Source organism: Vitis riparia, chromosome 14 (genome assembly GCF_004353265.1).
Source record: "Vitis riparia cultivar Riparia Gloire de Montpellier isolate 1030 chromosome 14, EGFV_Vit.rip_1.0, whole genome shotgun sequence".
Classification (NCBI taxonomy): Eukaryota; Viridiplantae; Streptophyta; class Magnoliopsida; order Vitales; family Vitaceae; genus Vitis; species Vitis riparia.
Window position 1 is genome coordinate 26,742,278 of NC_048444.1, and position 24,924 is coordinate 26,767,201.

At 37.2% G+C, this 24,924-nt stretch overlaps 2 protein-coding genes across 4 annotated transcripts in view; both read left to right on the plus strand.

The window, feature by feature from the left end:
* LOC117930800 (DNA polymerase zeta catalytic subunit) overlaps window positions 1–16,912 on the plus strand; it is a 37,993-nt gene extending 21,081 nt beyond the window's left edge. For all 3 annotated transcript variants that reach the window (XM_034851532.1, XM_034851533.1, XM_034851534.1), the window contains 11 exons: window positions 6,077–6,304; window positions 6,512–6,816; window positions 7,379–7,521; window positions 9,348–9,939; window positions 10,869–11,015; window positions 11,650–11,925; window positions 12,672–12,779; window positions 13,392–13,597; window positions 14,499–14,802; window positions 15,585–16,199; window positions 16,473–16,912. In XM_034851532.1, the coding sequence (XP_034707423.1) occupies window positions 6,077–6,304; window positions 6,512–6,816; window positions 7,379–7,521; window positions 9,348–9,939; window positions 10,869–11,015; window positions 11,650–11,925; window positions 12,672–12,779; window positions 13,392–13,597; window positions 14,499–14,802; window positions 15,585–16,199; window positions 16,473–16,646 (3,098 nt within the window). In that variant the 3' untranslated portion in view covers window positions 16,647–16,912. The remainder of the gene's footprint in view (window positions 1–6,076; window positions 6,305–6,511; window positions 6,817–7,378; window positions 7,522–9,347; window positions 9,940–10,868; window positions 11,016–11,649; window positions 11,926–12,671; window positions 12,780–13,391; window positions 13,598–14,498; window positions 14,803–15,584; window positions 16,200–16,472) is intronic.
* A 772-nt stretch (window positions 16,913–17,684) lies between these two features.
* Window positions 17,685–24,924, plus strand: LOC117930801. The gene is made up of 5 exons (XM_034851535.1): window positions 17,685–18,369; window positions 19,326–19,443; window positions 21,512–21,864; window positions 22,509–22,607; window positions 23,084–24,924. Exons 1-5 carry the CDS (start codon window positions 17,771–17,773, stop codon window positions 24,378–24,380), a joined length of 2,466 nt encoding a protein of 821 aa, XP_034707426.1. The 5' UTR covers window positions 17,685–17,770; the 3' UTR covers window positions 24,381–24,924.

Consider the following 24,924-nt stretch of genomic DNA (forward strand, 5'->3'; position numbering starts at 1 on the left):
CTCACACGGGCGATTCTTCGGTTTTTCCTTCTTCAGTCGCATCTGAAGCCGTATTAGGGCTCTCTTCGATCCAAATATACTTCATTCTCCAGATAAGTGGATATGGCTACTAAAACTTCCATTTTTTCCTCTGTCATATCTGTATCTCCTATGATTACTTCGGAGAAATTGGTTGGCAGTGAAAATTATCTTTCTTGGTCTGTCTCTGTTAAACTTTGGTTTATGGGACAAGGATATGAGGATCACTTGGTTACACAGGAGGCAGATATCCCTGAGGTTGAGCGCGAACAGTGGAGAAAGATAGATGCCCAGTTATGTAGTGTATTATGGCAATCAGTTGATCCCAAGATCCTTTTTCATTTTCGGGCCTACAAAACTTGTTTTAAATTTTGGACTCAGGCCAAAGGATTATACACGAATGATATCCAGCGTCTTTATAAGGTGGCTTCTGCTATTGTCCATATCAGCCAACAGGACTTGGATCTATCTACTTATATTGGCCAGATTGCCTCTCTTAAGGAGGAGTTCTTGACTGTGATGCCTCTTACTCCTGATGTTGGGGCTCAACAAACACAGCTTGATAAGCTCTTCATGGCCCTTACTCTTATTGGCCTCCGTCCGGATCTTGAGCCTGTCCGCGATCAAATTCTTGGTAGTTCATCAGTTCCGTCCTTGGATGATGTGTTTGCTTGCCTCCTTCGTATCTCGTCCACTCAGACTTTGCCATCTGATAGCATTTCAGATTCTTCTGTGTTAGTGTCTCACACTACCTCTCGAGGAGGACGCAGTGGTAACCGAGGTAGAGGCCAACGTCCTCATTGCACCTATTGCAAAAAATTTGGCCACACTCGCGATCGTTGCTATCAGTTACATGGACGGCCTCCTTGCACTGCCCATGTGGCCCAGTCCTCTGATTCTCAGCTACCTCAGCCTCCGAGCTCCTCCGCACCTCAGGCATCTCAGGCTTCTGTTGCCTCTGTTGCCCATCCTGGTAATGCTTCTGCCTGCCTTACCCACACATCTTCTCTTGGACCCTGGATTCTAGATTCTGGAGCTTCTGATCACCTGTCTGGTAATAAGGATCTTTTCTCCTCTATTACTACTACCTCTGATTTACCTACTGTTACCTTAGCTAATGGTTCTCAAACTGTAGCTAAAGGTATTGGTTTGGCCCTTCCTCTGCCTTCTCTACCTCTCACTTCTGTCCTTTATACTCCTGAATGTCCTTTTAATCTTATTTTCATCAGCAAAATCACTCGTACTCTTAATTGCTCTATTACCTTTTCCGATAAATTTGTGACCTTGTAGGACCGGAGTACGGGGAAGATGATTGGCATAGGACGTGAGTCTCAAGGCCTCTATCACCTCACCTCGGATTCATCTCCTACAGTTTGCATTTCCACTGATGCTCCTCTCCTCATTCACAGTCGTTTAAGCCACCATAGTCTCTCCAAGTTCTAGAAGATGGTCCCTCGTTTTTCCACTTTGTCGTCGCTTTCATGTGAGTCATGTCAGCTTAGGAAACATACTCGTGTCTCGTTCCCAAAGCGTTTGAATAATCGGACAAAGTCTCCTTTTGAGCTTGTCCACACTGATGTTTGGGGTCCTTGTCGGACTGCGTCTACTTTAGGATTTCAGTATTTTGTCACTTTCATTGATGACTATTCTCGATGTACTTGGTTATTTTTAATGAAAAATCGAGCTGAGTTATTCTCTATTTTCCAGAAATTTTATGCTGAAATCCAGACCCAGTTCAATATTTCTATTTGTGTGTTACGCAGTGATAATGCCAGGGAATATTTCTCAGCCCCATTTACTTCATTTATGTCTCATAATGGGATTCTTCATCAGTCTTCTTGTGCTCATACTCCTCAACAAAATGGGGTAGTTGAACGCAAGAATCGACATCTTGTTGAGACAGCTCGTACTATCCTCCTCCATAGTAATGTTCCTTTTCGTTTTTGGGGGGACACTGTTCTTACCGCTTGTTCTTTGATTAATCGTATGCCCTCCTGTTTTACATGATCAGATTCCTCATTTCCTTCTCTTCCCTGACCAACCACTTTATTTCCTTCCTCCTCGTGTCTTTGGTTGTACTTGTTTTGTTCATATTCTCACTCCTGGACAGGACAAGCTTTCCGCCAAAGCCATGAAGTGCCTCTTCTTGGGATATTCCAGACTTCAGAAGGGTTATCGCTGTTATTCCCTTGAGACTCATCGATACTTTATCTCCGCTGATGTCACTTTCTTTGAGGACTCACCATTCTTTTCCACCACTTCTGAGTCTTCTTGTTTCTGAAGTCTTGCCCCTTTCCATTGTCTCCCCATCTGATGTTGTGCCTCCTCGACCACTTCAGGTTTATCATCGTTGCCCTCGTGTCGCTGCTCCTCTCCCTTTCGCTGAGGCACCTGCTGACTCACTTCCTATCCCTTTGGCTTCTCCTACCCCGGCTCTGTCTTCTCCTGATGATTTACCCATTGCTATTCGGAAAGGTACTCGCTCTACTTGTAATCCTCATCCTATTTATAATTTTTTGAGTTATCATCGATTATCTTCACCCTATTCTACTTTTGTTTCTGCTATATCCTCTGTTTCTCTTCCAAAGAGCACCCGTGAAGCTCTTTCCCATCCAGGCTGGCGACAGGCAATGGTGGATGAAATGGATGCTCTGCACTCTAATGACACTTGGGATCTTGTTGTTTTACCCTTTGGTAAATCTACAGTTGGCTATCGTTGGGTCTATGCAGTTAAGGTTGGTCTTGATGGTCAGGTTGATCGCCTTAAGACCCACTTAGTTGCTAAAGGCTACACTCAGGTTTATGGTTCTGATTATGGTGACACATTCTCCCCTGTTGCCAAGATTGCTTCTGTCCGCTTGCTTCTTTCCATGGCTGCTATGTGTTCTTGGCCTCTTTATCAGTTGGATATTAAAAATGCCTTCCTTCATGGTGATCTTGTTGAGGAAGTTTATATGGAGCAACCTCTTGGTTTTGTTGCTCAGGGGGAGTCTGGTTTAGTGTGCAGGTTATGCCGTTCTCTATATGGCTTGAAACAATCTCCTCGAGCATGGTTTGGCCGTTTTAGTTCTATTGTTCAAGAGTTTGGCATGCTTCGCAGTACAGCAGACCATTCAGTTTTCTATCATCATAACTCCTTGGGGCAGTGTATTTATCTGGTTGTTTATGTGGACGACATCGTCATTACAGGTAGTGATCAGGATGGTATTCAGAAACTAAAGCAACATCTTTTTACCCACTTTCAGACCAAAGACTTGGGGAAACTCAAGTATTTCTTGGGAATTGAGATAGCTCAATCCAGTTCCGGTGTGGTCCTTTCCCAAAGGAAGTATGCTTTAGACATCCTGGAAGAAACTGGTATGTTAGACTGTAAACCGATAGACACACCTATGGATCCGAATGTCAAACTTGTACCAGGACAAGGGGAGCCTTTAGGAGACCCTGGGAGATATCGACGGCTCGTAGGTAAATTGAACTATCTCACCATTACTCGTCCAGACATTTTTTTTCCTGTGAGTGTTGTTAGTCAATTCCTACAGTCACCATGTGATAGCCATTGGGATGTCGTAATCCGCATTCTTCGATATATCAAAAGTACACCAGGCCAAGGTGTGTTGTACGAGAACAGAGGTCATACTCAGGTTGTTGGTTATATAGATGCAGATTGGGCTGACTCACCCACAGATAGACGTTCCACTTCAGGGTACTGTGTTTTTATTGGAGGTAATCTAATATCTTGGAAGAGTAAGAAATGTAGTGGCCAGATCTAGTGCTGAAGCTGAGTATCGAGCTATGACTTTGACAACATGTGAACTCATATGGTTGAAACATCTTCTTCGACAGTTGAGATTTGGAAAGGATGAACAGATGAAACTCATCTATGATAACCAGACCGCATTACATATTGCATCCAATCCAGTCTTTCATGAAAGGACCAAACATATTGAAGTTGACTGTTACTTCATTAGAGAGAAGATCGCATCAGGATGTGTTGCTACAAGTTTTGTTAATTCAAATGATCAACTAGCAGACATCTTCACTATACTCTCAGAGGTCCTAGGATTAAATACATTTGTAACAAGCTTGGTGCATATGACGTATATGCTCCAGCTTGAGGGGGAGTGTTGAATATAATGAATTTATAGTGTACAATCTTTCCTTTTTAATATAGGTCACATGTATGGTAGTTAGGACTCCTAGCCTTGTATATATATATTTTCTCAATTGTAAGTAGACACAATATGAATGAGAATCAAGGTTTTCTTCTCTCTCTCTCTTAACAGTATACATTAACCATATGTCTTTCTTGTGCTAAGTGGTTGATTATTAAAATTTTCTAGTTGCTAAATTCATTTTGATTTGAAAAAAACTTCGTCAGAAAAATGTATATTGATTCTTGATAAAAAGAAAAAAAATTGATTATTTTATTTCCTTTTTATCAAGTTTATTGTAAAAGCTCGCTAGTTAGTATAAATGCTAAAGCTAATTGGAGTTATCATATGAGCTTGCTTATTTATATAATCATTTTGCTTTTTAATGCTCATAATTGCATAGTTGGGAAAAAAAAACCTAGGTGAATCTTTCAATGGCCATGGTTGAAGCAATTTGTTGCCTTATGTACTTAAGGGATTGCCCATAGGATGCGAGATATCTCATATCACACAATATTTGTGGTATTATTACTTCTCTATCAATTGCTTACTAACTACACATCTATAAACAATTTGCGGTGTACAATCAAAGACTGAAAAGAACTTTCTGTTAGTAAGCTACAGTAAAACCCCTATAAAATAATACTTTTGGGATCAAGAGAAATTATTATCTTAGCAAGGTTATTGATTCATCGATAAATTAATAATTTATTAATGAATGAATATTTATTAATTTAGAAAGATTATCATGTTTCTATTGTACAATACTTATACATGTATGACTTATAAATCCAAAAACAATGGATGTGATCAAAAGTTAATACATACAAATCTAAGACACACTAAAAAAGAGATGGTTATTAATTGTAGAAGATAGAAAGACTCTTAAAAGGAAAAGATTTGGTGTTAAAACTTCATACCTTAGAAAATAAAGAGGTTTCAAATATGTGATGGTTCTGAGAAATGAATTGAGAAAAATAGAAGTTGTAAAAAGTTACTTAATATTATATTATGAATTTTTGTGTGCTATTTTTTTATAGACTTCATCAATTATTAATTTATATTTTCTTTGGGTCTTAAGGATTCCTAAAAAAAATTATTATCTTCTACATACACGGGCCCGAGTTGGGTTTAAAAGATTTTATTATTTTAACAATATTATTATTTATAGAGGTTTTACTACATTTCTAACAACTATTCCAAAAAGAGAGAAGGTATTAGTTTTTAAAACAATAACGAAGTAATGACAAATCATTATTAGTATTCAACCAATATATGAAATGATTTAGGGATAGAACAAAATAGTGTTGGATTTGGAAGCCCAAGAAACACTTCCTGATTACATTTAGTTTATCTCTCAAGGAAATATTGCAATTGTAGTGACGGTGCCTTGTTTCATGATAAACATCATTGGTTAACATTAAAATCTTATCAAAGAGAGAAGTTTTCTTTCTCCTTTTTACTCATCTATTCTCTTCTCAAAACTTGTCGAAGCTATACTCAAAATTGTTTATCTATACTTGTATTTAATACTTGTAAATTGTGTAGTTTATTTGTTTATTGTTATTGTTTTAATTGACTAAAAGAATTGGTTACTGCATAATGAACTTAGGCACACTGGGGAGCATTAAGGGTGCACCGAGCTTAATATTCATGTTGCGGCACTCGTCTTAGCAACAAATTGGCAAAGCTTTGCTACATTGAACTCCTTGTAGTGATTTATTTTTCTCTGATTATTGACACACTTTTAGGCTATCTTTTCTAACTTAAACAGGATTGATATCTTATTGAACATATGCTTCACATTTTCATGCCTTTTTTCTTCTTCTATGTTTGACACTGATCTTATTTACTATGCTTCTTTCAAGTTTATCCTTGAACCATTTATGATCTTTCTCATCATGCAGTTCAAGGCACAATTCTGGATGAATTCATCCCATTTTTTGTGGGGGACTGCCAGGAAGAGAAAAAAGTTTGGAACAAGTGCTATAATGACTTAAATAATCACCAAGAAGTTGGCATGGGTGTGCCTACCCACTATCAAAATGATGGCTCATTCTTGTACTTGTTGACACCAGTATTTTCACCTCCATCTGCAGATTGTGTTCATAGATGGCTGTTGCATGATGACACAGGTATGAAGTAGGCCTCATAAATGATGCTATCTTGTCTTTTCCAGCTTGTATTAATTATTATCTATATTTTGGTTGTCAAATTCTAGTGACTTCAAGAGAGATCTTAAAAGCTGCATCAATGGAAACTTCCTCGCTGGAAAATAAAATTATTTCAATGCTTTTGATTGGAATCATATATTTTGACTAACTGCTAAGTGCTCATTGCAGATACCTCTGCTGAGCCTTTGCCTGTGGGGTCTGTGTCTCATGTGAAACCTGTCCTGGATCGACAGAATCATGAAATTCATGACAACCTCAATGCAAAAAAGAATGCTTTTCATGATGAGGTGCCAGAAAAAACACAGGTCAAAGGGAATATTATGAAAGTAAAAAAATGCACTAATTGCTCACAGGATATCTCTCAGATTTCAGGCCCAGAGGAGAAATCAAAACCTACTCCTCTTAGTCAAATTGGATTTCGGGACCCGGCAAGTGTTGGTGGGGGACAGCAAGTAACATTGTTAAGCATAGAGGTAGCACTAATAGCATTCTTATCAATTCATCATGCCTGGTATTCTTGCAAAAATGCAAAAGTGTGTCTCAGAATGTGTTCTACAAAGAGAGATGCTCCCTACATGGTCTCCTAAATTTTTGAGTTGTAACTGGGTTACATAGAATAGAAATAAGTAGTTTGTGGTGGCTAGATCTGTGCAGGACTTGGAGATAGATTCAAGTTGCTTGTAAATGATGATTGATGAGTTCATTAGAGCTCATTGGATACAATAAAGAAACCCTTGCTTCATGCTTTCATTACTTCTAATAATCTATTAAATATGGATGGTGTTTCACTTGTGCTTGTATGAAAAACATACTTGTTCTATTGAAATTATTTTTGGGCATTAAAATTTTTTAAATGTTTGTTTTATTTTCCTCAACATTGATACATCTATAATAATCAATTTCTTTATTGGATCTTGGCATTTGTCAAAGTAATATTTGAGTCCTTGTTAGCAATTGGTATGACCTATCATGATGTTTTGTGTATTTTGGGAATTGGAATTTGATGTTTGATTTGAATGCAATCCTGACTGACAGATTCAAGCAGAATCTAGAGGAGATCTCCGACCTGACCCTCGATATGATGCCATCAATGTGATTGTTCTTGTGATTCAGGAAGATGATGATTCTGCTCTTGAAGTTTTTGTGCTTTGTCGAAGTAATATTGAACCTTGTCAGAGGTATGAGTGTTTTTAATCTCATATTGAGAATTCACATACTCACCAAATCTACTGATTGATTTATAGCTTCATATGTCTAGTTTTCTTCTTGGTTGTTTTTGCAATGGTATGGATGTCGGAGGATTAGCATCACTTTAGGAACAGATATCAATAAGAAACTAAACAAAATTGAATAGCAATTATCAGAATAAAAGGTTACTGCTAGCACCAGTCTACTAGGCTTCTTGGAATCATTACCAAGGCAGAGAAAGGATCACATCCACTTTACAACTAAACTGTATAAATTTTTCAATAATTCTCCAGAGGAAGATCAGATTCCTTAAGCAAAGACAACCTTAACCTTCAGCTTATACTAGATGAAAAATTGATAAATTGACTTGAAACACTTAATATATTTAATGTATAATAACGTGATCAGTGCTGAGTTAGGACCATGAATAATGTTGCTATTCTTAATGAATGTACCATGCTATGTAATGTGAAAATAACATTGAGGGATGGATGTTCTTTGAACAACTCAAGGTAGTTGGGGATAGGAGGGTTGCTTTGGGTTTTTCTATTGAGGTAGAGATTCTAACCCTTTCAGGATGGTTTTTATAGGTGAAAGCTTTGGGTCTCTCCTATTTTCTTGTAGTCGGAGATTATGCTATTTGTCAGATTATGGGCGACTAAGAAAGAAAGAGAACCGTAGAAGTTTGATGGGTGGTTGCACCAAATTATTGATATTTCTTAAAATTAGGATGTTTCTTCTCTTGGGCTCCTCACTTGGGCAATTGTGTGGCAGATGTGTTAGCAAAATGCAGACTAGACAAATGGTTTCTTTTGTACGGGATTTTATACCTCTATGAATTGTAGCAAGAGTCGACATAGGATTGTGTACTTCTTGGATGGATTTTTCATCATTCTAATCAAAAGTAAAAATAAAACAGTATTTAGATATATGATTTAAGTTCAGTTTCCATATGGTGTCCACTTCACATTTTGCTCATCCTGTTAATGCTCAGACCACAAATCTGCTCTTTCTTTTTGTTGTTCTCTAAATTTATATCAGGGAATCCCTTTCTGGATGAGTATGATATTTTTCAGTTGGATTTGGATGCAGTCTTTCAGCCAGGGAAGTTCTTTCCAGTCATTTGCAGGCCTGTCTTTAGATATATTCCATTTTGATTTCAGTTCGAGCCTGTTGAAAATATAACAGATCTAAAGCCCGAGTGTTGTGCTTGTACCCCTGCTTCAAGTTCCTTATCTGAATTTGGGTAATAATAAGTGCATTCAAATCACTTAACTGAGCATCCAATTTTACATGGAACAGTATCTCTTAATCATGGTGTATTTTTCTAATGTAGTGGCCCTTAAATACAATGTGCTTAGTCTGTCATAATAATATGTGCATTGTTCAATTAGTCCTTTAAGTGGACTCAGAATAGTTGCTCAAATCTGAAATTGTCCCAAACCTGACTAGGATTTTAAAAGTCCTGCTTAAGCCCAGGCACATAATTTGTATGTTTGATTTACCTTAAACAGTAACATCACCTTTGGATCTACCTCATTAGTTAAATCCTTTTCTTTTTTTAGCTGAAGGTGTCCTATTGTTTTCTTGGAGAAACAAACTAATTGCACTTTTTATTATATTCTTTTGTTTCCTCAAAATGTATCTTGCAAGATTTTGTCATGCTATACTACCTTGAATTTTAGCATTTCAAAATTCATGAGGTTCTCTTTTCTGTTTCATCCACTAATCGTTATTATACTTTGATTCATTCTATTGGTAATGGAATGAATGATCATCTTCTTTGCATCTCATGCTTAGCTCCTTCTGTTTGCAGAAAACTTGACGGAATATCTGGTTGCAAGGTGTTGGTTTCCTCTGAAGAGAAATTCTTATTTGACAACTTTATTAATATTATATGTTCATTTGATCCAGATATTTTGATTGGCTGGGATATTCAAGGTGGTTCCCTTGGTTTCTTGGCTGAAAGGGCTTCACATCTTGGTATAGGTTTACTTAATAAAATATCTAGGACACCATCTGAAACCAAGACAGCTTCTAGAAATTTTGAAATTCCTGAGAAAAGAGTAGCTGATGAAATGCTTCCTGAAAATTTGGTTGATGATTCGGTTTTACTTGAAGAGGCAATTATTGAGGATGAATGGGGTCGGACTCATGCAAGTGGTGTCCATGTCGGTGGTAGAATTGTCCTTAATGTTTGGCGACTGATGCGTGGTGAAATTAAACTTAATATGTACACTGCTGAATCTGTAGCAGAAGCTGTTTTGAGGCAAAAAATTCCATCAATTCGTAATAGAGTATTGACTAAGTGGTTTTCAAGTGGTCCTGGAAGGGCAAGATATCGTAGTATTGAATATGTCATACGGAGAGCAAAGCTGAATTTTGAGATAATGAACCAACTTGACATGGTAAGTTAATGATGATTTGAATTGGAATGTGCACTTAGGTCTATTCATGCCCCATTCTTGATTTGCTGGTGGTTTTCTTCTTTTTCTTCTTCTTCCTTTTTCTCTCTATTTTTTGGTTCCTCCATGCAACAATGGTTTTAACTTGGAATTCATTTTACTTCCATTTCTTTTTAACATGCAAAAGAATGAATAAGTTAGTAAATTCTTTTGACACAAGCATGAGATTTGTCCTATCTGATTATAATAATTTGGCATGCATGATTGGAATTGCTAGGGGCTTTGTGTATCCTCATTTCTATTTAATTTGATGGTGGATATTTTAAATAGAATGTTTACTATAATGAAATCTTATATTTCTTGGTTGCCAAAGCACAAGTAAGATGATGGTCTAAAATTTATGTTGGTATTATGTCTCAGTTGATATCTTCATATATCTTGCAGTGTCAATAAATGTTTTTTGAAATCTCTATCCAAAATTTCCATGTTTTATGTTATATCTGCTATCTTATAATTGATATCAATGTCTCATATTTTCATAGCAACAACAATATGATGGTCTTGGAATGGGAAAAATCTGAGACTTGCCTCAACAAAATATATTCATCTTCATAAGTATTAGTTTGCCAACTTGTCAGTTCTTGCTTATTCAGAGAAGTTATTTGCACTTATCTTGGGGAATGATTATGGGATTCTCTATCCTTTGTTTTCTCCTTTTTTACTTCTTTTAGTTTCTGAGGCTTGCCATAAATCATATATGTTTATATTACTAATTTTTAGTTAAAGGAAATGACACATCTGATGATATTCTGTTCAAAAAGGAAAAATATATCTCCTACATGTAGATCCATCTATGATAAGAAAAAGTATCTATCAGCTGATGTCTTTTATTTATTGTATTTCAACTTCCCTTTATGTATGTGTCTGTGCAGATAAACCGGACATCGGAGCTTGCTCGTGTGTTTGGAATTGATTTTTTTTCTGTTCTCTCCCGAGGTTCGCAGTACCGTGTTGAATCAATGTTTCTAAGACTGGCACATACTCAGAACTTCCTTGCGATTTCTCCTGGGCCCCAACAGGTTTCTGCTGATGGCCTCTCCTTTTAAATACTAACAGCATGTGTTTTTTTTTTTTTTTTTCATCTTTTTATATATTTTCACTCTATAATCCATTTTATGCATGAGATGATGTTATTGACCGTTGCTTTCACTCACTGCATTCTAACTGTTGGATTTGTGTCTTGAGTGCCTACTTGATGCAACCAGGACCTGAGTGTGAAGCTTAAGGTTTCTAGGAGTGATTCCTCGAGTTCAACTAGTGTGATATTAGTCATCCATCCCTAATTATTTTCTTTCCTTTTCATATCCTGCATCGCTATTGGAAACAATTTGAAATGGTATTATCTCTATGGCATGCCCAAATGCCCCATGATATTTAAACTCAGTCTTTTCCTGGAGCAATGTAATTGGCATATCATCAATCATTATACACATCTTTTTCTGCTCTATTCTCAATCAACATATAATTAATCTATTTTTTCTTGAGATTTTGTTATTTGGTCATCTAGATGTTTGTTCCCTTTGTGGCATTTGAAAGCAGAACTGACTTTGCGTACTTCTGTTTATCAGTCACCTGCACTTTCTTTCATTATGCTCAATTTGATCCTTTTGAACTTTGAAATGCTGAGAAAGCCTCATCTTTATTCTTAACTAGGTTGCTACTCAACCTGCTATGGAGTGCCTGCCTCTTGTAATGGAGCCAGAATCTGGTTTTTATGCCGATCCAGTAGTGGTTTTGGATTTTCAGTCTCTTTATCCATCTATGATAATTGCATACAACCTCTGCTATTCTACATGCCTTGGAAAAGTTGCACCTTCAAAGGCAGATGTACTTGGTGTTAGCATATATTCACCAGATCCGCATGCTTTACATGATTTAAAAGATCAAATACTGCTCACTCCAAATGGTGTTATGTATGTGCCTTCAAAGGTATCCTTTCTCAGAAGTTATTTCTTTCTTCCATTATAGAGCTTCTACTCATCTTCATCTGTTTATCATATTTATTATTGAGCATGCATTTGCAACAAAGTATTGTAAAACTTGAGATTGTTGATGGACCTGGACAGAAAGGGTAGGTATTACTGGATCTACTTCCATAAAACTTTTAACTTGGTTATTGTGTCACTAGTGATGAATTTTGTAATAAACAGCATAAGCACAGTAGCCAAGATTGTTAGTGACTTTTCCCATGCATTAGAACATGTCCTTAACTGTTTCCTTACTTGTTGGGGAGTAGCTCCACCTTGTGTGGATTCAGAATACCCTCTTGATTCTCATAACCTTTATGATAGCACATGTTCTTTATACTTCTCTTCTTAATTTCCAGTGGTTGTAGTGCAGTTTGAATTTAGCTACACATGGAGCTCATTATGCTATAATACATATTTTGTGAATTGCTAGTCTGATTGTCTCCTTTGACTTTTACGTTGTCGCAAGGACAAGTATTAATTAGAAGAAATGGCATATATTAGTTAAACTTGTGGCAAGGAGAAAAAGTTGTTACTGATTTGATTGAGTTTTAGAACTGATGACAATGTGGCTTGGATTCTGTCCAACTGTCCATTTTAGCATTCTGTTAATGTGTTAGTTTAGTTATATTGACTTTAGGTGTAATTCTAAAATTTTTCGTCTTATGTGTTATCTATAACTAGCATTCATTTTGTGCTGCAATGTAGGCACGTAAAGGCGTGCTGCCTCGTTTGTTGGAAGAAATATTGTCAACTAGAATAATGGTGAAAAAAGCAATGAAGAAGTTGGTTCCTTCCCAGCAGGTTCTTCAAAGGGTGTGTTATACTTCAAAATTACCTCAATCTAATTCTGCATAAGAAATTTCTTAGAATTTCTGCACCTAGTGATCTAATTCTGATATCAGTTGTTACTCTGGACGCTTACCTTAAATGGACGTGTTTATCTGTCCAAAATTTCTATAACTCATGGAATTTAAGCTTTGTTCTTTTATTTGTTCAAGTGAAAAGAATGTTGACATTTACGACTAATATAAAATAAAAATGAAAGCAAAGGTGCAAACTTTGAAGAACACAAATTTGGAACATTTTTCCCTTTCTTTTCTTCCTAAACATGCATATATTCCATGGGTTTTGGATTTTTAATATATATGCTTTTGTGTAAGGTGAGATAAACTCTCTCCTTTTTTTTTTTTTTTTTTTTTAAACACGTGTTTATTCACATCATGACTTTGATATGTGGTCCTTTCATTATCAGATTTAAAACTCCAAGGTCATTTTTGTCATTACTTCTTGGATGAAGTAATAGTTTTCAAACTGTCTTTAGATCATGTTTAGATTATAGTTATATTTAGACTTTGTTTTGAAAGAAAGAATGCACAAATGTAAGCCATTAAATTCACTAGTTTCACAATATCTTTTCCCTTTCAGATATTTAATGCAAGACAGCTTGCTTTGAAGCTGATAGCAAATGTAACATATGGTTATACAGCTGCTGGATATAGTGGTCGTATGCCTTGTGCAGAGCTTGCAGACAGCATTGTTCAATGTGGCCGTAGGACACTGGAAAATGCTATTTCACTTGTAAATACACATGATAAATGGAAAGCTAAAGTTATTTATGGTGATACTGACAGGTATACTATCAATTTCTATTTTCCATTGTAGAAGAGAGTTGTTTGCATTGAAGGAGCTGGAGTCACTTCTAATGGTTTACACACTCACAAGATAACATGCGGTGACTGTTAGACTGCTAAAATTTCATGATCATGTTGTTTTTTTTTGCCTATGATAGTTCCCTTAATGTGATAAGTTTCATAGTCCAAGTTAACGTTAGGATCACCCAATTGGATCATCTGCATTACCCTATTTCTGTGAATGCCCTTCCAGGGGCAGAAATTTATGTGCTAGTTGGCACCTTACTAAAACAAGCTGACCCTTTTGAAAATCTAGCTGGGGCCTTATTACTCTCCCTCCCTCCCTCCCTCCATCCCTCCCCCACTCACTCACTTTTTTTTTCTTTTGCGCTCAGAGTCAGTCTTTGATTTCAAGGGAGGGAGATGGGAGGTTGTTGTGGACACCATTGTGGTCTAAGATCTCATTTTACAACGCCTTGTAGAACCTTTTCAGTTGGTATTGCACTTATCATGTTTAAATAGTTTTTTTTTTAAAAATCTTTACATAACATTTAGAAGGTTTACAGTATATGGTATTGTATTTATTGGAGTCCTGCATACATTCTTAAGATGTATAATGATTGCACTTTACACATACAGTCATGCATGCATTTGAGGGGACGATTTCCTGTGTAGCTGTCTCTATTGACACATTTCCTTCTTGTTTCGATCATTTCATTGAAGCTGTTACTGATATTGAAAAATTTTAGATATCCTGTTAATATCTCCATCTTTCTGTACTCTCAGTATCTTAGTTGATATCCATGCTTAAGAGCTCCAGTGTCATTCCTTATGTCATCACTCCATTTTTTTTCCTATTGTTTTCTGATTTCCCTGGTTAAAATAGCCTCTTATTGTGCAGCATGTTTGTCCTCCTTAAAGGCCGCACTGTCAAAGAATCTTTCCAAATTGGACATGAGATTGCGTCTGCAGTAACTGCAATGAACCCTAATCCAGTTACATTGAAAATGGAGAAAGTCTATCATCCTTGCTTCCTTCTTACCAAGAAACGTTACGTTGGTTACAGTTATGAGAGCCCTGATCAAATTGAACCCACCTTTGATGCTAAAGGTATTGAGACAGTACGTAGAGACACATGTGGCGCTGTTGCTAAGACAATGGAGCAATCCCTGATACTTTTTTTTGAACATCAAGACATTTCCAAGGTAGAAGTTCATACACTCTTTGTGTTTTCTGCACAGTGCTGTAAACGTTAAAGTTTAGCATGTACTTGTGAATAATTGTGATGTTAGTGTTTGACTAAGTCAGGTTGGTTCCCTCCATTTTCTCAACCAATATGTGATATTTCCAAGATAAAGAGACCCTAAGAGAATTATTGCAGAGAAGTGCTTTTAAGCTCTTTCAATATTTCCTTCTGTTCTAAGCCAAATTATACTGTATTTGTCATAGTAGATTCAGTTGTCTTAGGTATCATTTAAGAGCCAATTATATGTTGATATTTGTTTAGAAGATTCAGTCGTCTTAGGTATTATTTAAGAGCCAATTATATGTTGGTATGTGCTATCATTGCATTTTGCCCTACATTGATATACACTTGGCACAATATTTATGACTTTATCTATAGATGGTCAATCCAAGTGGGACCTTGTCGATTATTTGTACTGCCAGGGAACAGTTTATGTTTTTGTATTTCAAATGATGCCCAGAATTTGGTAGAAGCAATTGTCAGCTGTGCTGTTTCTGTAACCATGATACAGAACAAAGTAGGCAGTTGAGTAGATTACTGCAACTTTGTAGAATCCATCTCTGCATTGAGGAAAAATAACTGCAGCCATGAATTCTCCTCCAAGTAAATAGGGCCTTCTTGTTCTTCAATCCGGCATTCATGATGAGTGCTTCCACGTTTCACCCTCAGAGAAGGCTACAAGTCTCCCTACATGTGTTTTGAATTTCCTTTCAGGTGATATTTTCCATTTGTTGTGTACAGGTTAAAGTATACTTGCAGAGACAGTGGAAAAGGATTCTATCTGGTAGGGTGTCTCTTCAGGATTTTGTTTTTGCAAAGGAGGTTCGCTTAGGTACATACAGTTCGAGAGCTTCATCACTCCCACCGGCGGCAATTGTGGCCACTAAAGCAATGAGAGGCGATCCCAGGGCTGAACCATGCTATGCGGAGAGAGTACCTTATGTTGTAATCCACGGGGAGCCTGGAGCTCGCCTGGTTGATTTGGTTGTGGATCCACTGGATCTTTTGGCAATCGATTCTCCCTACAGATTAAATGATCAATACTACATCAACAAGCAGATAATACCAGCTTTGCAAAGGGTATTTGGACTTGTTGGAGCTGATTTGTACCAGTGGTTTTCAGAGATGCCTCGCCCAGTTAGGGAAGCTTATGCTAAACACAAGTCTCATGCTCCAAATCCATACCGGACCAGAATTGATTTTTACTATCTCTCAAAACACTGTATCCTATGTGGTGAGCTTTCCCCGGCATCAGCCCATATATGCGATAAATGTTCTAAAGATGGAACTGCTGTTGCTGCAGCTGTGATTGGAAGAACTGCAAAATTAGAGAGAGATATTCAACACCTTGCAGCTGTAAGTAATATGATCTTTTTCTATCATGCCAGATTCCTAGTGTTCATCATCATCTGTATTTTGTATCGATTATTTGACCAATTCAATTTAATTACTCCCTGCAGTAGATTGTTCTTGAAATAGCCCAAACCATTTCTTCTTGCCCCATAATCTATGGTTTTCTATGGTTTGTTTTCTGTGTTCATCATTCATTGAATTTTCCAGCAAATCATACAAGAACTTCCCACTGCTTCTTAGTGAACAACTGGTTAAAGGGTGTTGTTTAATTTGCAGATATGCCGACATTGCGGAGGTGGAGATTGGATCGTGGAAAGCGGGGTGAAGTGCACATCACTTGCCTGCTCAGTGTTCTATGAGAGACGGAAAGTTCAGAAAGACCTGCAGGGTCTGTCTTCTGTTGCTACAGAAGCAGGCTTTTACCCCAAGTGTATGGTTGAGTGGTTCTGATTAGTGATTATCATCTTCTCTTGCTTGAACCCCAGTGGGGAATTAAAATAAACACCAGATTCATGCTGGAACTCAGAAGAAGGTCAGCCTCCTGATTTTAGGACTAACCAAGCAAAAGACATCATCCTTTTTCCTATTTTTGTTGTATATTATTCTCAGAATATTAGAATCGATAGATTACATGTACAGGTTTGTGATGGTGAACCAATAATATTTGATTGTTCTATCCAATGAAAGTATACAATGAAATCTAGTTCATTGGTGCACAGATAATTTCATTACCCGCACGAGCAAGAACACGTCCCTCATTACAAGCTTGTGCACATGCTTTAAGAGTCATCTCGGTTAGCTACGGCATCTGGTGCATTTCCCCAAGGGCATCTTAAAGTTCCTCCATCAAACTATAGTACGGAATCATCTTCAAAGATCTCAGTCGGAGCAGGCACATGCCAAATGTGAATACCCTTAGAAGCTAGTGGTAGAACATCTAGTAGAGAGGCCCAATCTTGAGTAAAATAAATGTCGGTTTTTTTCAATAAAATCATCATGATGAATATGAGATCAAGATATAAATAAATGATTCTAGGATTAAAAAAATAATCTATTTTTTGGAAAACAATTTTTACATATAAACTTCTGTTTAAAAAATATTTTTTTTTCAATTTTTTTATTTATAAATAACAGTTATTACTAATAATTTTTATGCATAAACTTCTATATGAAAAAATAAATTTTCAATTGATTTTTTGTAAGTAATAATTATTGCACAAAATATTATATAGAAAATAATTTCAAACATCTTAGATTTGTTCTAAAAAATAATTTGTTTGTAGAATAAATTCTTGAAAAACTTTCTATTTTATTTTATTTTATTTTAAATGTTTCCATATATTTTTCTATGGATTTGTCAAATAATTTGGATGTAAATAATAATTCCATTAAGAAAAAAATTTGGGTTTTTAATAATTAAAAGTTAAATAATATTTATAAATAGATAAATAAATACCCAAAACCCTACCTCTCCCAAGTTCAAGGTTTAAGCTTCACACTGGTATGGCCTCTCACCCTCAAGTCTCAAATCCTCACTATATGAGGGTTTAAGCTCTAAACCCTGTCTGTCGCAAATGGCACAAAATCTTAACACTCTCCTTCCTCTCCTCAGACGCCTCTCCTCCCAAAACCCTAATCCTAACCTCACATTCTCTCTCTTCCTCTCCCACCTCCTCTCCAGACCCTTCTCAACCATTCCCTCCGCCACCCCCGCCACCACCCCCTCTACCACCAAACCCTCATCCCTCTCCTCCCGCCTTAGTTTTGTCTTCGACCAAATTGACCAAATCGAGAAAGAACGCCAATCATTCGAACAAAAGGACCAAGTTCTCCAACGAATTCGAGCCTGGCGCGAATCCAAACCAAGCACCGACTCCACCGCCGACCCGGATGAGGAGCACAAACCGGAGCCGCAGAATGAGAGGAGAGAATTGGGTGGTGGGGTGGTGGAGCTGGCGCACCCGTGGAAGGAGTGGGTGGAGTTGATGGAGAGGTTGGTGCAGCAGAACTACTTTGATCACAGGAGGAAAGATGAGGATGGTTTGGTTGAGAGTTTGGGATTTGGCGATGTGAAGGAGGTTGTGGACGATTTCGGGTTTGATTTCACTAGGGATTGGAAGACTGTTCAGACCGCTTGCCTCAATTTTGGACGTGATCGTTTTGATATTTTGAGGTGATGTTCTTGTCTGGTTTCAGAGAAAAAATGGGGGAAAAGGGAAGGAAACTTGAGTTTTCTTATGTAATTAGGTCTTTTTTAGTAATGGGAGTGAAAATGATGAAAAGAATATAAAGTCAAGATGCTTTAAAGAAATTTTAAACTCCTTTTTTTTTTTTTTGGGTTTTTGAAAAAAAAAAATGGAGGTTTTCCATCTGAAAAGAACCCCAAAGTGGCATTTGCAAAGTTTTCGGTATTTTGCTTTTGGAAATGAGAGCAGTTTCTGGAAAAACCGATTCATTCTGAATGGAGATTTCATTTTCTGAGGGAAAATAAGGAATCAGAGATTCAGGGAATTTTTCCATTTTTCTGTGTATTCTCACCAAACAGAGTACTCCTTGGAATTGAAAATGTTGTTTTGCCGTTTGAGTATTGAGGAAATGCGGTTCTGCCTTGTTGCTGAGAAATGCAGTGGAAAAAGGAAATTGAAATTTTTGATTTTTTTTTTTTCAAAAAAGTTCAAAAAAGAAATTAAAAATTGGATTGAGAATTCAGAGCTTAGAAGGGCCATATATTGTTTGTTTTAGTATATGGATGTAGTATAGATACCACTCTTCTATAAGTTTCTGACCATTTATATGAAAATTAACACAATTATATTGTTACTGTATCTGGGCAATGTTGCTACACCAGAAAACATGCACTAAAAATTAACACATGTTATCCCCCAATTTCCGGTTCTGGGATTTGTAGTTCTCCACCTTCTAAATGATAACCAACCTATTAAAATTCAGTCTATATTTGAAGGAAAAAAACTTCCTCCACTAATCTGTGGGTGGGTCAATCTTAGTTAGCTCATTACTGTTGCACTAACCGACCTTACGAACAGACCCTTTAGTGGATGTAGTTTATTATCCTGCTTGTTGAATGAATCCACTTTGCATTTCTTCTGCTGAGATGATGTTGGATATCAGGTCATTGTCAAGACAAGATATTCAAATTTTAGTTGGTTATGGATGCCCTAGCGAGGACAGGAAGCTGGTTTTCTCTGCAAAACTATTAAGAAAGCTTGTCCACCTTGATGAAGGAGATGTGAGTCTACTCTTTTCTCTTTTAGTGGTCATTGTTTTATAAACTTTATTTTATTTCGTTTTTTTGTTGATATTTATTAACTTTCAGAAAACCCTATGATAAAACTGGTAGCATTTCTTTTTGTCATTTTTTTTTTTGTTTCTTACATTTTATCATTTGCAATATAAGTGCAAATATGTTTCTAAATCAAGGTTTTGTATTTTAATAAAAGCCCTTCAGGCTTTAGAGACTTGCATTTGTTATTATGTGGTTTGGTCTACCTTCCAGATTGCTCGGACATAATCAAACTAATATCTGAACATTCATTATCCTTTTTTTAGCTGGTGAAGGGTGATGATGTTTGCAAGTCTTTTTTGTTTGTTTTTTTAAATCTATTTTAACATATTGTAATAGATAAAAGAAAAGAAGATGTGTTACATGGGGAAGGGTATCGACTTTGGGTGAGTTGAAAAGAAGAAGGTTGTCTCTAGTAAATAGATGTTGTATGTGTAAAAGGGAAGAGGAATCCATCGATCACATGTTTCTTCAGTGCACTATAGCAGGAATCCCATGGCAGTTGGTTTTTTCTTTGTTCAGGTTGTATTGGGTTATGCATTTTTCAATCAAACCATTGTTACTAAGTTGGAACAGATCTTATGTGGGAAGGAGGCGGAAGAGAGCTTGGTTGGGGGCCTTTGTTCCTTTTTTGGACCATTTGGTGAGAGAGAAACTGCAGGTCTTTGAATAGTGTGGAAAGTTCAGAACAAATGCTTACATCCTCTTTTATGCATAATTTATTGGAAGGTGTTAGACTTCATTTAGAAGGGTTTTCTATGTATATAGCATATTTCGTTGATTGGTTAAGTGACAAGTAGATGAGGGAAGGTGTTGTATTCTTCTTTCATTTCTCTTTTTTCTTGGTGCCATTTATATACTCCTTGTGTATAGTCTCCTTAGCTTGACTTATCAAAAAAAGTAAAGTGGTCCTTAGCTTCATCCTCCTTGTCTTTTTTTTCTTTTTTTTTTTAATAAAAAACAAAAGATGTATCAATTAAGGATAAAAAGAACATGAGAAGGATGAGTTGTTCGCCCCACAATTATGAGAATCAATCAAAATATGATTCTCCACTATACAAGGAGCCTATACAAAAAGGTTTAGACCACAAAACAAGCTCCTCTTATTTATAAGATCATTTTTCATGTGCTTAGGAAAAATAAAAGATATACAAAACTGGGAATAAAAAGTCTTTAGGAAAGAAAAGACACACGAATCTATGAAATAAAAGTATAAATTTTCCTACAGAGAATCCTTGGGCAGCCCAACCCTAAGAATATGTCCCTCAAAAACTCAAGGGAGTGTGAGACCCACAATCATAGTGAAGGGAACTAGGGAAGAGACTTCACTTTTAGTCAGCGTAAGCAGGGCGCATTTTGCATTATCAAATGTTAACTAGGATACCACGCCGCCTTCCCAATGGGCATATTTTGGAATTCTTGGTTTGTGTTTAAAGCGAGTTTTTTTTGCTTAGAAAGCTAGTTGGGAGGAGAAGGTGGCTGTGAACAAATAGATGCTCTCTATGAAGATGAAGAGGAATCAATTTTATCACATTCTTCTTCATTGTGTCAAATCAAAGATTTTATGACAATTGTTTTTCTCCTCATTGAGCATGGTTCCATTGTGGGAAGATAATGTAAGAAGGCGTGGATAATTGCTTCTCTGTGCATTTTTTGAACAATTTGAAAGGAAAGAAATCAAAAAGCATTCAAAAAATAGGAGCGGTCTGACCAAAAGCTAAAATGTTCAGTGGTGTACTACTATTTTGTGAATCTATAAATTTTATTGCCTAAAAAAATTGATGTCAGTGCCCAAAAGGATAAAGATCCTCTAATGGATGCTTCAAAATAAAATGAATTGTGACTTGTTTTGGTGCATAAAACAATGTCCAACTTGGCCAAAAACACAAAGTGTCCTTGATTCATTGTATGGGATGGAACATGCATTTGCAATCATGTCACCCTTATTTTGAAGTGACTATATTACTGATTATAAACTTTTCTTCTAATAATGACCACACTATTCATATTTCAGGTATGTAGTTCCTGCAGTCTGAGGAGCTCCTGTGAGAAAGCTTATCTGCTAACCAATAAAGAGGATGAGGCACGGACTATTGATGTTATGCGAGTTCTACTGACTTTTGGGTTTGATCCAGTGAATGGATTAGTCACAAATAAGTCACTTATGAAACAAAAATCTGTCAAGAATGTAGTCCGTAAGTTGCTTCATGAGGTTGTGAAATTGAGTGCAGTTCCAATAGATCCAAATCTTCCCCCTCCAGTAATAAAAAGGCCCCCACCAAAAGTGAAGCAACCTCCTCCCCCACCAAAGAAACGTGTTGGACGTGATGACATTGAGATGAAAAAAGGGGACTGGCTATGTCCAAAGTATGTTCCCTCTTTGAAAATTTTATGATTGCTTTTTTTATCTGTATAGATCCATACTAGAAGAGTGCTGGTTTCCATGGATGCATATAAACGTATAAGTGAAATTATCTTTTCATGGGCATAAAAGTAGAGAGAAAAAAAATGTGTTGAACACCTACTAGTGGAATTCCTCGATTGATTGCTTTCAATTGATGGGTAACTTGTTAAAGGAACTTACACCTGGATACTCAAATGCATCCTTGGAAATATCAGTACCATATGGCATGTTGTTTGTCAACCGAAGCTTGGATAAACTACTCAGAACAATGTGCTGGTTTAAGTACACTTAATTCATGTTATACTCGTGTTGTCTCTGATGTGCCCCTCTCCAGGTGCATGCTTGAGTATAGCAATGGAAAGCAACCTGCTTTCTATCCAGTTATGGATAATTAACCCTGATACCTCTAGCTGTCAACAGGAACATAGATATCAAGATTAAATCACCTAAAAAATGGGTGATTTTGTCTTATTGCCTGGATTGATACTGTAGTTATAGTTTGTTTGAAAACATATTTTGAACCTCTCATAAGTCAATTATGCCTTTGGCAACTAATTTTGGAGGTGGAATGTTCTAAGTTTTTGAGGATGCTGAACTCTGTTCTCAGGTGCGACTTCATGAATTTTGCAAAGAATACAGTGTGCCTGCAATGTGATGCCAAGCGGCCAAAGAGGCAACTGCTTCCAGGAGAATGGGAATGCCCTGAGTAAGTTTCTAATGCACACATTTTCCTTTTGTCTTCTCATTTTACCTCTGAATCAACTCTAGCTCTTGTCTTGTAAGCAACCATGCCTATATAATCCAATTTGGTTACTATCATGATGGTGATTTTGAAGTTTCTTATGGTACAATAACATAGTAGTGTCCATTATGCATGCAGTTTATTTGTCGATGGTAAAAGTAGCAATCCTGTAAAGCTTAGGTTTGTGTAGGTGCATGCCTGTATTTTACCCATTTTATTGTGGCCCCCAATGGTTATTGTTCAACCCAACACAGTAGATCTGATGGTTGCAGTCTAAGAAATTATATTTGGTCTTGAATATCACCTTGTTAGTTGTTGCAACTGTAGCATTTACAGTTTTACCCCTTGAATGGTTTTTAATATAATTCTCCATATTACTAAGTATAGGGTGTCTAGTTTGATTGGGAGTTTGACAAATTGTTCATCATATTCTTTGGCAGCTGCAATTTCTTGAATTATAGGAGAAATATGGCATGTTTTCATTGTGAACACAAGCGTCCACCTGATGAGTTTATGGAGAATCAAAGACAAGAAAGGGAAAGGGGTCCCAGAACAAGGTTGGAGAAGGTTGCCAGCAGGGCTGGAGTTCCTAATGCCTGGAATTTCAATTTTGATGATGATGAATCAGATGGGGCAGATGTTGCTGCTTTTGAGTATGCGGATTCTCCAAGAATGGGCCAGGATGCTCCTTTAGATGATCGGGCTCAAGGAGAGAATTTTAGAGGGCCAGACGATGATTTCAACAAAGGTAGCAGGCTTCCAGGGGGCCACAAAAGAGAATATCAGGATCCAGATGTTAGCAGACCAAGAATGGGATTTGATGACTTTGATGATGAGGATGATGATGTTGACAATTACGAGCTAGAGACATCCAGTAGCAATCCAGCACAGAAGACTTCTTCAATTGATTTCTCTGAGCTTGAAGAATACTCAGGGTCTGAAGATATAGAAGGCTTTGATGAGAATTTTCCTGGTCGTCACCAAACAAAATCCTCAAAATATAATAAATCCTCTAGGCCCATTCATCGAAAAGCAGCTTTATCTGGCATTGAGGATGATGAACTAGATCTTGATTCAGATGAAGAACTTTCAGTTAATCCCAAATGGAAATCGAGTCATGTTGCTGATTCTAGACAAAGGGGTAGAGGTGCAACTGGTCCATCCAGGGGATTGAGCTTTGGTTCGGATGAAGAACTTGGGCTTGGTTCTGGCACTGATGATGATCTGGGGGAAGATTTCGGATCGCAAAGTAAAAGGAATAAATTGGGTTCTGGTAGACGGGATCGTTGGAGAGGAGGTTCTGATACTGAAGATGGACACTTCTCTGAATCTAATGATAATGATCCACGTTCGTACAGATCCAGAGCCAACAAAGCAGCTCCTGGTAGAAGACAGAACAATTCTAGAGGCCGTGGGGATTTTGACTTTACTCACGATTCAAAATTCAGGTCCAACAGTGCGAGGGGTGGCAGAAGAAATTCTTTCAACGATGACTTTAATAGATCGTCCCCAGGATCTCGTGGTGGTAAGAATAGAGGAGGGTTCCGAGGGAATGACTATGATGGCCCCAGAATGAGTAACAGAGCAGGCAATTTCCGGGATTTCAATGGGCCCAGACGAGGACAAAGATTTGGAAGTGGGCGAGGAGGAAGGGATAAGGATTTCAATAATCGGTCAGACAAGAACTGGGATTTTGATCATGACAGACCCCGGAGACAACGCATAATTGAGAGATGAATCATCTGATGAGAAGACATGGCATGACTAGAATTCCAGTTCCCAGTGCCTAGTTCATCTCTGCAGCTGACAGCTTGTTTGAGGTTCCTGAAATGAGCGGGTCTGGCGATTCATTCTCCTTAAGATTGGCCCCAGAACCCAGAAAGACAAAATACAGATGTTCCTCCTGGCCACAGCCATATCTATAATCTCCAAAATACCAACTACAACCCAACTGGTGGGTGGATAAGAAGATTGGATTTACAGCATTTAGAGTTTTCACACATTCTTTGCAGTCAGATTTTCCAGTGTGGAAGGTACTGATCTGTTGTTCTACTCAATTTGCTCGGTTAATGCTACTAATTTACAGTTTGTTTAAATCTTTTTCTTGGGGGAAGATTGGCATGGCCTATTGAATTTTGTTGTAGCTTTTTGGATGATAATGCTAGGTCTAGTATTTATGATCCTGACCTGAATGAACAATTGAGCATTTTGCTCCAAATGCCTTGTAAAGTGTTCTTGTCCATATTGCATTGGAATGATATATAGGGATATTTTTCAAGTA